Below are 12,412 nucleotides of genomic sequence, written 5' to 3'. Positions count from 1 at the left end.
AACAAAAAACAGGGTCTTTCTATTTTATTTTCTGTTTTGCGAAGAAATTAACAAACCATAATTCACATTTTGTATTTTTTTATGAAAATGAAAAACATTTATTAGTTTCAAAATCTGAAAACAAAGGTCCTGATCAAGTTGTTTAGAATAGGTCAAATAGTCATGTATCAGATATTTTTAGGATTTATTGGATTTTTACACAGAAAAGTGGCCCAAAGCAGAACTGAATGTGAGATTTATTTTTGATTTAGTTGTTCACACAGCTACTTTTTCCTGCTATATAAACTTCCTACACTCTACACAATAAATAATGTTTTTAGGCGTATGCATGTGAAGATAATTTTACTCCAGTTTTCTTTAACACACAGTATTCTCACTGACTTTTCTTTTTGAAAGTTAGTGGCCTCTTCAGTAGTTAAGTGGAATCATATGTCCTTCGTATGTGTGACTGTCGTATTGTGACAGTCAGATGCGTCTGCCAGTGTCATCAGGCAGGTTAAGCTTTCAGTGACACAGCTTGATTGGGCTGTTAACCCCTACCGTAGGATTTAAACTCAACCAGATGGGGAGCTGTTTGTGCTGCTCTGCCAACCCCCATCCCTCCTTGTATGTGGGTGTAAGTCAGGGTGTCAAGAAGTGAGACTTGATAATAGAGGGTGGTCGGCAAAAGTGTGATCATGCCAAATGTCTGTCAGTGGGGTCCATTCCCAGTGATTAATGATGTTTGTTTGACTGCTATAGTGTGAAAGACACGACAGTTGAAGTAGACGCACTGACAAAGTGTGATTGTTTTTAACAAACCTCTTTTCATAAGTTTTGTGTTGTTCCTGAAAACTTTCAGGTAGTTAAATTGTCCTTCCACTTAGGACAGGAAGCCAAAGGGTGGGGCGTTATCTTATCTGTTCTTTTTCCTTCACATAGAGCAGTGGCCATCACGGTGGTGGAAATGAATTTGTGTTGGCTGTCGGCCTGTAGAACAAGCCATGCTTCACATAATAATTAGGAAATGTTGGTAATAGTTAATCTTGAGGGTTTAACAATGCACTGTGCTCAATATTTTGCAAGAATTCTGAATTATGGGCAAAGTTCATCCAAACTGTTTGGTTTTACTCTTTATTTACTGGAGCTTGGAGTCAGGGGTTATTGTTTCACCACACCTATGAACATTAGTTGAATTGTAATAGTACTTCTGGGTCAATGTTCTAATATTACAGAGCTTTAAAAGCACACTGTATGCTGAGCTATCAACCTCTGTCTCCTGTTCTGCGTTGTCTACTGTAGGATCAGTAGACTGTGTCTGTGCAGTGTCATCGCCATTTGCTTTGATTACCTGTAGAATCACAGCTTTTCTCCACTGTTTGTTCACAATTGATCATTCAAGGAATTTGCATTAGTCAAACACTGCCTCTCATTGGAACACACAAAATGAAACACACACCCCCATGCTCATGCATGCACACACACTTCACCTCGATACACATTGGCCTCTATGCATTGTCCTACTTGTCAAAGTCTATGAAACCTGATAAGACTAGAGGAGCACAGTGGCAGGGGCTACAGGCGAGTCGGGTGAGGGATGTTTGGTGTGTGTGTGTTCAGAGGGGGGCAGGTGGGGTGGCCACTTGCTTGAGGCCTGGGCTGGATCAGATAGAAGTGGGGGAGAGGTGGATTAAGGGGCCCCCTGTCCTTCTGCGGAAGATTAATGAGTCCCTTAAATGTAGGGCCCCACCTTTGATATGAGGAGAATGACAGACAGTTGAAGAGAAGAGACAATGGAGAAGCTGGAGAGCATCAGCAGGGCATTAAAAAAAAGGGGAAAAAAGAGGATGGGAGGGGGAGGAAATGGTGAGTAGATTGAGGAAAAAGAGAAACAAAGTTTAGGAAAAATAAGTGCTTAGTTATAGAGCCTGCAGAGTTTGTAAAGGAATCAAATCTTTCATTGTGACATTACAAAAATTAAAGTAGACCTCGAGTATGATAAGGAAAACTTTGCGTTTGTCAATATGGTCATTTACTAATTTTAAAAGTCCTCTGCCTAAAGAGATGTTATTATTAAGATGATTCTATTTTATTTGTTATTATTATTTTTTTTATCATACACATTCAAAATTATCATGTAAAAAGTTAAGTTCACAAACTTTATTGCTAGGGTGGCATGGTGGCACAATGGGTAGCATCATTGTCACACAGCTCCAGGCTCCTGTGATGAGTTTGGCGTGTTCTCCCCTGATCAGCGTGGGTTTCCTTCCACAGTCCAAAAACACACAGTGGTAGGTGGATTGGCCACTGAAATGTAGCCCTAGGTGTGAGTTTGTGAGTGAATGTGTGTTGCTCTGTGATGGACTGGTGCTGCCTCCAGGGTATGTTCCCACTTTGCAACAAGTGGTTCAAGGTATACTCCGGACCTACCCCTACCTGATCTGGATAAGTGATTACTGACAATTAATTAACTTTATTGCCATGGCCATATAACATTTCTAACAGTAGCCATGTTTCCATCCAGCTGTCAAGTAATATATATGTGAATAATTGCAATTTCTCAAAGATAAATAATTCTTTGTTCAGTAACTAAACTCATTTTGTCACATCCCTATAAACCTCCTAATAATTTTAGAGCAAGTTTATAAGGAAATCTGTGATGTTGGGCCATTTCTTCTTCTTGTTTTATTTAGTTTTATGGAATATGGTAGTTAACAGAATCTTGCTGTATTATTATAAATTGTTATTAATGTTTTAGTTATTTATTTAGCAAGTTTCCGTAATAAATTTTAATGTTTAGAAAATACTATATGTGTAACTGTTGTATGTTCTTTAATTCATCAGCTAAGCTTATCTCATAGTTTGAAAGATAAGGATCCAAAAAGTTTTTGTTTTGTTTTTGTTTTTTTGGGGGGGAGTGATAATATGCAAAATATATATATATATATATATATATATATATATATATATATATATATATATATATATTGATGGAAACATGTAAATTGTGCTCATCTTCTGGAGAGTTTAGTATAATGTTATTTACTTTATAATAGTATAATAGTATAATGTTAGTTACTTTTCCTGTGGTACAGACCAGAATGGGGGGCAGGTATTGTGCTGAGTTAATGGCAAGTGTGGCATGTCCTGTTTGTGGACATTTTGTCTTTTGGCTCTCCCGAGCCTTGTTATTCTTCTTATGTGTGTTTATGACATCCTGCTGAATGCACTTCCTCTGTGTTTTTATGTGTACTGCTGCTCCCCCACCCGAGCTCTCTGTACTTTTATGGTGACCCACTAGAGATTTATATTACAACGACAAAAAAGATCCCTCCACTCTCTCTTCTGCAATGCACTGTTTGTCCATCAGTATTGTTCAGATTTCATAAACAGACATAGTCACATACTTTGTGCTGGTTTTCCCCTTCTTTAGTTTATTTAGAATTGTGCCATTTGAGCCACTGAAATGAAGAGGTTGTAATCAAACACAAACACTGCTTGAGAATGTGCATGTTGGAAGATTAACTATGACCTTTATAACACTTGTATTAATAGTTGATCAGCATTTTCTAAAACATTTTTGTGCTGGTTTTAACTGTTGGAAATTCTTGCAGTTTGTTTTTAGTTTAAAACTTCAGAAATCTTATGGTTATACTGTAAATGTGGTGTTGCTTCACACACCAGAACCAGATTTCAATCTAATTAATGCCATGGCACGAGCCAACTAATTACTCTTAATGCAGTTAAGTATTTTTCCCTGCAATTAAAGCAAATAGCTTTGCCTTAGTAATCCAATCCTAACCTCCTGATATTGCCCTACCTGGCAAAGGAACTGCCAAGTGTGCAGATTGAATTTGCTGATCAGGTGGACAGAGAACAGCAAATGAAAATATGAAACCGTTTCTGCAGAAAGTATTTCCATCATAAATACTAATCCGATTTAGAAACGCTGTATCAAGTGTAATTTGTGTAATACACTTGCATATGTTAGTTAAAAATGCAAAGACAAAAATAAAGGATTTTGGTCATCATTTTCAAGTCAGAAGAGATTTAGGACGTGATTGCAAGGCTTTGAGACAGCTGTTGAAAATAAATGTGTCCATTTTTTGGTCTGTGTTTGTTGGTATGTGAGCATTTTTGCATGTTCAGACACTTGCTTGTTCAGGTTTTGTGTTGGCTGACAAGGCTCCTCTAGTTGCTGTCCTCCCTCCTCTTGCCCCCCATTGTCCAGCTGAAGATTCTGCTGCTGTTCATGGATTCTCTGACTATGATTTAAATATATGTATTATTGAGTATTGCTACACCCCCCACCCCCGGATCATCGCAAACATGGCTGCACGTGTCAAAACAGGATTGATTTTAGTCCTGGACCTTGCAGTTATTTGGTGTTTATAAGCAAAAGGGTTCTGCTATCTGATTCTTGACACTTTGATGTTGCAGCTGTACCTTTAGACTGGCTTTTTTTATGGCAAATATTTTGTGCAAGGCCACATCTGCTGAAATGATTAGCACAGTGCTTATTTATGGTCAGAGCATATCACCATAACAACCATGAAAATCATATAGAAACTATAATTTATGGTGTTTGTGTGTGTAGGTATGAAGTGCATGATTTTTACTTTTATTTATTTATGTAATCACCCATAACACCCATAAATTTGATAGACCTAGCAATTAGTGTTCCAGTGCCCTAAATAATTAATTCTGCTTTACACAAAAAAAAAAAAAAAAAAAAATATCATATATATGTCATCAAAAATCGCTTTCTACAGATGGCCGCAATGAGCTGATATTTGTTTGTTATATGAATAATCTGTTAAGACTGAAGCTTTTAATAATGCATATTCAAATGTAAAATAAATAATGTCGAGGAATAAAATGTAATCCATTTTAATCAATAATACATTTTTTGGGAGGTAGATAAATGTGAAGAGTGATTATGCACGACAAACTGGTGAAAGGAAAGCACTGTTGTGTTTTTTTTTTTTTTTTTTTTTAAACTTGATTATAATATCTAAGTGTAGTCTTTATGTTGTGTGTTTTTTTTTTTTTTTTTTTTTTTTTTTAGAATCTCTTAATTTGCTGAGTTTCAGGGACAGCTTCAGCATCAAACACAACACACACGAGCTCTGTGTGTGACCCCAAAAGCAATGTTTTGTTGAATTTTTTATTTTATTATTATTTTTTTTTTTTTTGTAAAATACTTTACTGTTTACTTGTTTCGGCTTTTTAAGTGACCAGTTATCCCCTTAAATGGTCAGGTACAATATGTTGTTCAGTCATAATTACAGATAAAATTACAGAGAAACTGTGGTACAGGGCTGAAAAATATAGGTTACATCAGGTTAAAGAATCCATTCCAAACAGCAACTAACTGCACTAACACTGCAATTTCTGTTGTCAGTCGTTTTAATTTATTTGTAGAAGTTATTTGGACAAAAACTTCATCTTTGCTCTGTTATGATCTGTCCTCCCACATAAAAAAAAAAAGAAAAGATTTCACTGCCCTCTGCTTTGTATTAGAAAGCAACAGTAAAATATTTCTACCAATTAAAAATGTCTGGACTGAGTTACAGTCTTGTGCATACATAAACTGTGGAGTCGTTCAGTCATTGTTTGTGACTTTACAGATACTATTCAAAGAATATTACTTAGTCATATATGATCTAGTCCTAGACGTTTTTATCAAATAAAAAAATGTGTATATATATATAAATATTCCATAAACATTTCACATTCTCCTGTTGCATCTACAAATATCTGGTACATCTGTGCATTGCCCTAAGTGTGTACATCACAAGCATATCGTTCCCATTGTGTCTATAAACTACAAGAGTTAGTCTTGGTACTTCTTAGGTTTTCTGACTGAAACATATACTAATTGAATGTTATACAATGCCTTTAGCCAGCATATCATCCAGGATGTCTGATTTGGTGTGAGACCATGCATTTCCTGTGCCCCCTACCCTTTTTCCCTTAACTGCAGCCCTACAGTAAGAAAGGCAATCATTGTGTAGGCCCCAGTGTGGTATTTCCTTCATCCAGTCTCCATCACAAGTCGCTGCTATTGGTTCATTAGAGAGTAAAGGCCTCTTAATGTGGGCAGCTGTTTCCTCTATATATAGGGCAGGGGTCAGATCCACTGACCTGTTTTTACTAGCAGGACAGACAAACATGGGACAGGAAAGAAGAGAATGGGGAATAAAATGAATAAAAATAACTTTAAGTTGAGTTTCTATTGTGGCTGTTGTGTTAAAACTATAATTCTCATCAAATTTTGCCATTGTAGTTTTGTTTTTATTTTTACCAAATATCGATGCATTGAGAACTTTGTCTGGTTGCTTCTTTCCTCGCTCTCCCAGGCTTGTTAGTTGTGACTGATTTGTTTAAGGCTTAGCAAGGTCAGGTCCTCCCTGCGCTAACACAGCCTGTCAGGCTGAGGGGGCAGTTCTAATCACAGCACTGCTCTGCCTAATGTCATGGCTCACTCTTTTATGCCATTAACCTTTCCTGTTTTATCTTAATGTCTTTTTCTTTGGCTGCAGAGAGCTGTTCAGTTGAATTTTGAATAGCATTAGACCTTATCAAAGTTTATTTCAGTCACTTTCTTCAAGTTGTCTTGATGTACAAAATAGTGAATGCTTTTCCACCATGTAAGAGTTAAATCGGTTTTACAGTTATGGAAAATGCCACAAGGTCTCTCTCCCCTGACAGCACTACTTCATGTCCCTTACTTTTGACCTGTTCCTAAATCCCTAGCTTGGTGACCTGGGGTTAACCTGAAGCTTGAGCCCGTTCACTGATCATTTGATGAACGAGTAATGTCATCCCCAGCGTTAAATAACTCGTTTTCAAAGCAGGACCTTGCTCTTGCCTCCCCAGGGAGTACTGGGCCCTGTCTTGGAAGCCTGCAGTTCTAAATCACTCCATGCTCTCTTCGTAAATGAACACGTCATGCCTGTTGGCATACTCCTGAGAGGAGCTTCAGAGGCAAATGAAGGCATATTGCTTCTGTTAAATCCCTACAGAAACAGAGCTCAAATTCATGTGCCTGATGAAAGAATAGGGTTAAATATCATGGTTTGATCTTCTTAGATCCCTTTTCGCTGTCTGCATTAGAATTATTCCAGAGATACCTGTGGGCACATGCAAGAAAAAAGACATTTGTTAAAGTAGTTATGCTCATGATGAAGTAGCTCCACAGTTAGCAGTGTTTCCATCATCTGAAATGTCTAGTGACCACCATCGGTAGCGACTCCTTAGAACACTTATTTGTGCCGGCTCAGGAAACATCAGTATCTTGTGATTGTACATAAAATAATATCTAGCTGATAGCAATATGCACTGATCAGCCATAACATTTAAAACCATAGGCCTAATATTTTGTAGGTCTCCATCGTTACAGCAAAAGCTTTAACCCATAGGTGTGTTTAGAAAATTGTCTAAAATGTACCATGAAAAACACAGGATTTAAAACAAAATTCATACAAGTCCCCCTAGGGTCCTCTCAACTCTCAGAAAGGTGTGGCATCTATTTTTAATATACACAGACATATTAACAGGTGTCTATACATCTACATGTGAAAATGACATGATTCTCACTTTAACTTGCCAGAGCTATTTCTGTCCTGCCCTACACATATTAATTGGCTTTATACTAAGTTTGGAGCTGTATAAGATCTCTCTCTCCCTCATTCCCTCATTCACCCCCCGCGAATGGGGTGTGTGTATGTGGATTTAGCAGACACAATCCCTCTAAATGAGCTTCATTACACAGGCCTATCCACGCGTCCCCCTGCAGCTTGCACTCGTGGATTAAAACCCTGCCACAATCCTTCCTCAGCTGGGAGGGGTGTAGAGCATCAGGCCTTGCATTGAACCATTTAATTAATACCTGAAGCAGCTTCTTACGGCACTTCCTTTTTCCCTTCTGCCAGTGACTTTCATAATTAGCAGTGTAGTCTTTTTTTTTTTTTTTTTTTTTAAGTCATTTAAGTTCACAAAAATACTTCTTTTATTGTTGTTTTCCCCTATGCCCACTTTTTACCTAAAGGTATTTACATATTTATCATGATCAAACTGTACACAGTATTCAAATTTTTGCATACCAAAAGTAAATGGACAAATGAAAAAAATCTGGGGGGAAAAACATTGTGTTCAGTCTTGGAATTCCTTTGTAGCCTGTCTGAATTCATCAACAGACATCACTGGTTGATTTGAGCCTGCCTTTAATGTGGCCAGATTAATTGTTAATTTGTTGTTAATTCGATAGGTTTTTTAAGGCATGCATTCGTCTTAATGAAACAAAATAGCATATAAACTGGGTACTTAATTTGGCCATGGAAAAACGTCATAATTCTCACAGCAGTTGGACCTGAACATTTCATCCTTCAGCTGCTATAGCCAGTCACACCATCTATAAAAACAATTGAGTCAGATTCACTGCACATGTCACCATATTTCACAGTCATGGGGATTTTCACTGGCTTGTGAATAGTTTGTATGTTTCAAAATTAAATTTTCATCTAATTTGTCCAGGTTTATTTCAGTATGCTACATGCTTTCCATAAAAAGTATTGATAATAGGTTATGTAAATGTAATAAATAAATAAATAGTCAAGGAAAACAAATAATACAAGTTTTGTAAAATAAATAGGAGCACATTATTTTATATTGACTAGTTTGTGTCTAGTTTGGCAGCTTGTGGTTAAAGCATTAAATTAAATTAAGACAAAAAAAAACATCTTTTAAAACAAATATTTAATTTTAAATTTTGCAATAAACTGAAAGTGAAACTAATATATTTCTGTAAGACAAACTTTTCTCTGCTGTATCAAGAAAGCATTAATTTAAGGCAACAATTTGTACAGTTTATACTGAATAAATATATATATATATTCATTATTTTATGTTATTACAGTATAACCATTTGACTCAACATTCAGAATAAATATAACTTTAGAGTTTTTATTTTTAGTGTAATCTATACTTGTCATTTTCCACTATTATATATGCGCATATTTGTTTATACTGATAAATAAACTGGGTTTTCATTCTGTAGGGTTACAGTGCTTGAGAGGTTTATGTATCCTTTGTATTTTCTATAAAGAAATTTTCTGTGCTAAACCTATTTTAAATACGGATGACCCCATTGATTCTGGAACTGCAAAGCAATTAGGTTTTTGTTGAGAGCTGTTGTTTGGGAGTTGAGGACAAAATTATATTACCCATGTAAACCTCTGTAATTTTTTTGTAAGCATTACTGATTGTTCCTTAACAATAAGTGATTCAGTTATTCACTCATTTATTTATTTTACATTAAAATGTACAAGCATAAAGCCCATAAACCCTGCATCACCTACACGTTCTGTTCTTTTGGTGTACAAAATTGAGAATTCAGAAATGTAGAAATTCAGTCTGTAGAATACATTTCACCTGGTTATGCAAAAGTTGTCTAAATTTAATTAATTTATTTTGTTCTCAGGTACGCCTGTGAACCGCATCCCTATTATGGCCAAACAGGTCCTGGACCTCTATAAGCTCTATAAACTTGTGACAGAGAAAGGAGGTCTGGTAGAGGTGATCAATAAGAAAATCTGGAGAGAGATCACCAAAGGCCTGAACCTGCCCACCTCAATCACCAGTGCAGCCTTCACCCTCCGCACTCAGTAAGTAGGGAAAGAACACTGAATGTGTAGATCACCATTTGCAGTAACCAGTTGCCTTTTACATTGTGTGAACCGTTTTACTATTGCACACTTGCTCTTCATCCAGCATTGAGTGCCAAGTGTTGTACATGAGTTTGTACAGTATATACATCTGTTACTGTGTCTTATCTATAGGTATATGAAGTACCTTTATCCATATGAATGTGAGAAAAAAGGGCTGAGCTCTCCCGGGGAGCTGCAGGCTGCCATCGACAGCAATCGCAGAGAAGGCCGTCGCCCTGGATACAGTAACAGCCTGTACCGCTTCTCTCCCTCACCAAGCAGGGGTGCCCCCCACCTCCTCTCTCCTCCTAAAATGCACCTGCCTGCTTCTGGACACAATGGCCTGCAGAGAACACCTTCTCCAGCCCTTAAGAAAGGAACAGGTAATGCTCAGAATACATTTGCAAACATTAAACAGTTATGAGAAGGGGTTAAATTCCACTAGCACATTCACTGCATCAGATGGGCTGCCTATGAAGTGTATCTACACGTATTTTAGAAACATCACACCCACTAAATTGTTTTAAAAGTTATATTTGCTATGTTAATGATTATTAAATCCTGAAGAAAAAGTGACAAATTTCTACCCCTTTTTCATGGCAGTTCTCTGTTGTATTAATGAAACGTCTGTGACATGCAGTGCTCAAAATAACACATGCATCAAACAACACAACACTAAACAGCCCCATTCAGACTCTGCATTGTCATTGGAATGGAAGGATCATTCTAAAATGTATCTGTCATAGAATGCAGCATTATCAAAATGACTTGATTTGAACCTACTTGAGTAGATCATTAGTGGACTATGTGGTCTTATTTCACAATTTGTTTTTGTAAGCACCAGATAACAGAACAATCCAAAATAATAATTAAAGTTTTTATTATTTTTTCCAAAATATGTCCCCATTTAAGCCCCCATTAATGTTTTTACCTATCTGCTCCAGACAATGACCAGAAAATCATGTCATGATATTATCCAGACTTGCTCCTTCACACGTGATACAGTTTGGTGAGGGGGTGGGGGCATTTCAGTGGATGTCAGTGTAAAAGGATTTTATTCCAAGTAATTATAGAGCAATTCTATAGGGCCATTTATCATGAACGTTTTACACCATGTAAAGGACAGCTCCTGGGTTCCAATGATGTAGTAAACTAAAAATCAACATTGTGCACAGAGTGTTGTTGCTTCATACTCAAAGATCCCACCTGAAGAACGAAAGCTGCAGCATTTTGTATGTGTCCATTAGCAGTGCGAAACTGCCCTATAGAAGCACAAGTGGCAGAGAGAGGCGTTTAATATTTTGCTCAGACATCATACCTAACATAAACCTACCCACTTGCTCATTGTGAATTTTCTGGACAATGACCTGCTCTATTCACACACGGGCACCTTACTTTGAACCTTACTTGGACTTTGTACTAGGGAACTGTCAGGATAAAGTCAGTTTAATATCTGGTACAACTGTTTGAGATGTTGTCACAGAGAGCTTCTCTGGGTATTGACTAGAAAAATCAAGGGTTGCCATGTGTCTGAAAGAGGAATAATGACACTGTTCCTAAAAATTCTGCTTAAGGCGTTTACATGAAATTCACATCAATTGTATTATTCCAGTAATGAGCTTTGCTTATGCCTAAACCAGCAGACATGTTTAAGATAAGTTGTTTGCATAAGAAATTAACCCTGTATTGTGCACAATGGGTCAGTGTGTATTTATTGGTTCAGGCGCCACCTGCTGTCAGGATACCAACATTGTTTACTCTTAAATGTAATTATTTGCTAGGAATGCTTTCCTTTTTTTACATTTTAATTTCAGAAATAAATGTAGGCAGAAATAAAGATGTTTTATTTTGCAGTAGATTTAATAATAATAATAAATGTCCATGCTAAATAAGAAGTGAATAATGTATTAAAGAAAGCTGAGTATAGGGGCAGACAGGAAATGGAGTAGTTTGCCTGAACTTGCTGGGGCTGATGGGGAAGGGCCAGAGTGTGAAAGCCATTAAGGGGAAGGTTTTCCTGAGGCCCTGCAGCAGGCAGTCACCTTAGGGGCCTTAGTTAACACATTATACATATGACTGCTGTTCAGCAGGCCATGTTTTACTACACTGCCTTGTGTTAAAGAATAACCTGGTGTTCAGGAGGTCCTTTGGTACAGAAACAGTGTGGTCAAATCAAAAGCTTCAACTCACCATTTCTAAATTATAAACCACAGAGCAAATCAAATTTGTTGATAGGAATTGTATTTAAAATAGTATGCTAGAACTGAATAGTTTATATAATTTAAATATATATTTTTAAACTTATTGAATGAAATGAGTTTGTGACTGGTGTTTGACTCATGATTTAATTTAAACAGCCCTGAATTTATTAATTTGCTCATTTCTCAGTTCCCGAAGAGGGTCCCGCGTCCATGTTGCCTGGTCGCCTGCCCCTGGCTCTGGCTCTGGGTCACCAGCAGCAACAGTTGGCTCGTGCTGCCACTCTGGAACAGCTGCGTGAGAGGCTGGAAACGGGCATGGGTGCTGCAGCTCTGGCCCCTGGTGCTGCAGCAGCTATGGAGACACCAGAAAGGAAGATGGCACGCATGGCAGAGGAGCAGCAGAGGCTTCTGCAGCAGGCATTTCAGCAAAACCTGCTCGCCATGGCATCACAAGTGAACCCTGCTAACCTGCGCATTAGCAACACCAGCGCTCGTGGTAAGTCTTCAGGCTTCAACCCACAA

The 12,412-nt window shown here is 37.5% G+C and overlaps 1 protein-coding gene across 2 annotated transcripts in view; it reads left to right on the top strand.

Annotated features, from left to right (window-relative positions):
- The window catches only part of arid3b (AT-rich interactive domain 3B), a 29,676-nt gene that overhangs the window by 12,829 nt on the left and 4,435 nt on the right, over window positions 1–12,412 (top strand). For both annotated transcript variants that reach the window (XM_066670012.1, XM_066670013.1), the window contains exons 5-7: window positions 9,464–9,647; window positions 9,822–10,072; window positions 12,078–12,386. In XM_066670012.1, coding sequence (XP_066526109.1) covers window positions 9,464–9,647; window positions 9,822–10,072; window positions 12,078–12,386 — 744 coding nt within the window. The remainder of the gene's footprint in view (window positions 1–9,463; window positions 9,648–9,821; window positions 10,073–12,077; window positions 12,387–12,412) is intronic.

This window comes from Hoplias malabaricus, chromosome 4 (assembly GCF_029633855.1).
Source record: "Hoplias malabaricus isolate fHopMal1 chromosome 4, fHopMal1.hap1, whole genome shotgun sequence".
NCBI classification, from domain to species: Eukaryota; Metazoa; Chordata; class Actinopteri; order Characiformes; family Erythrinidae; genus Hoplias; species Hoplias malabaricus.
Note: the sequence above shows the minus strand (reverse complement) of the source record. Positions and strands in the feature narration are given on the sequence as shown.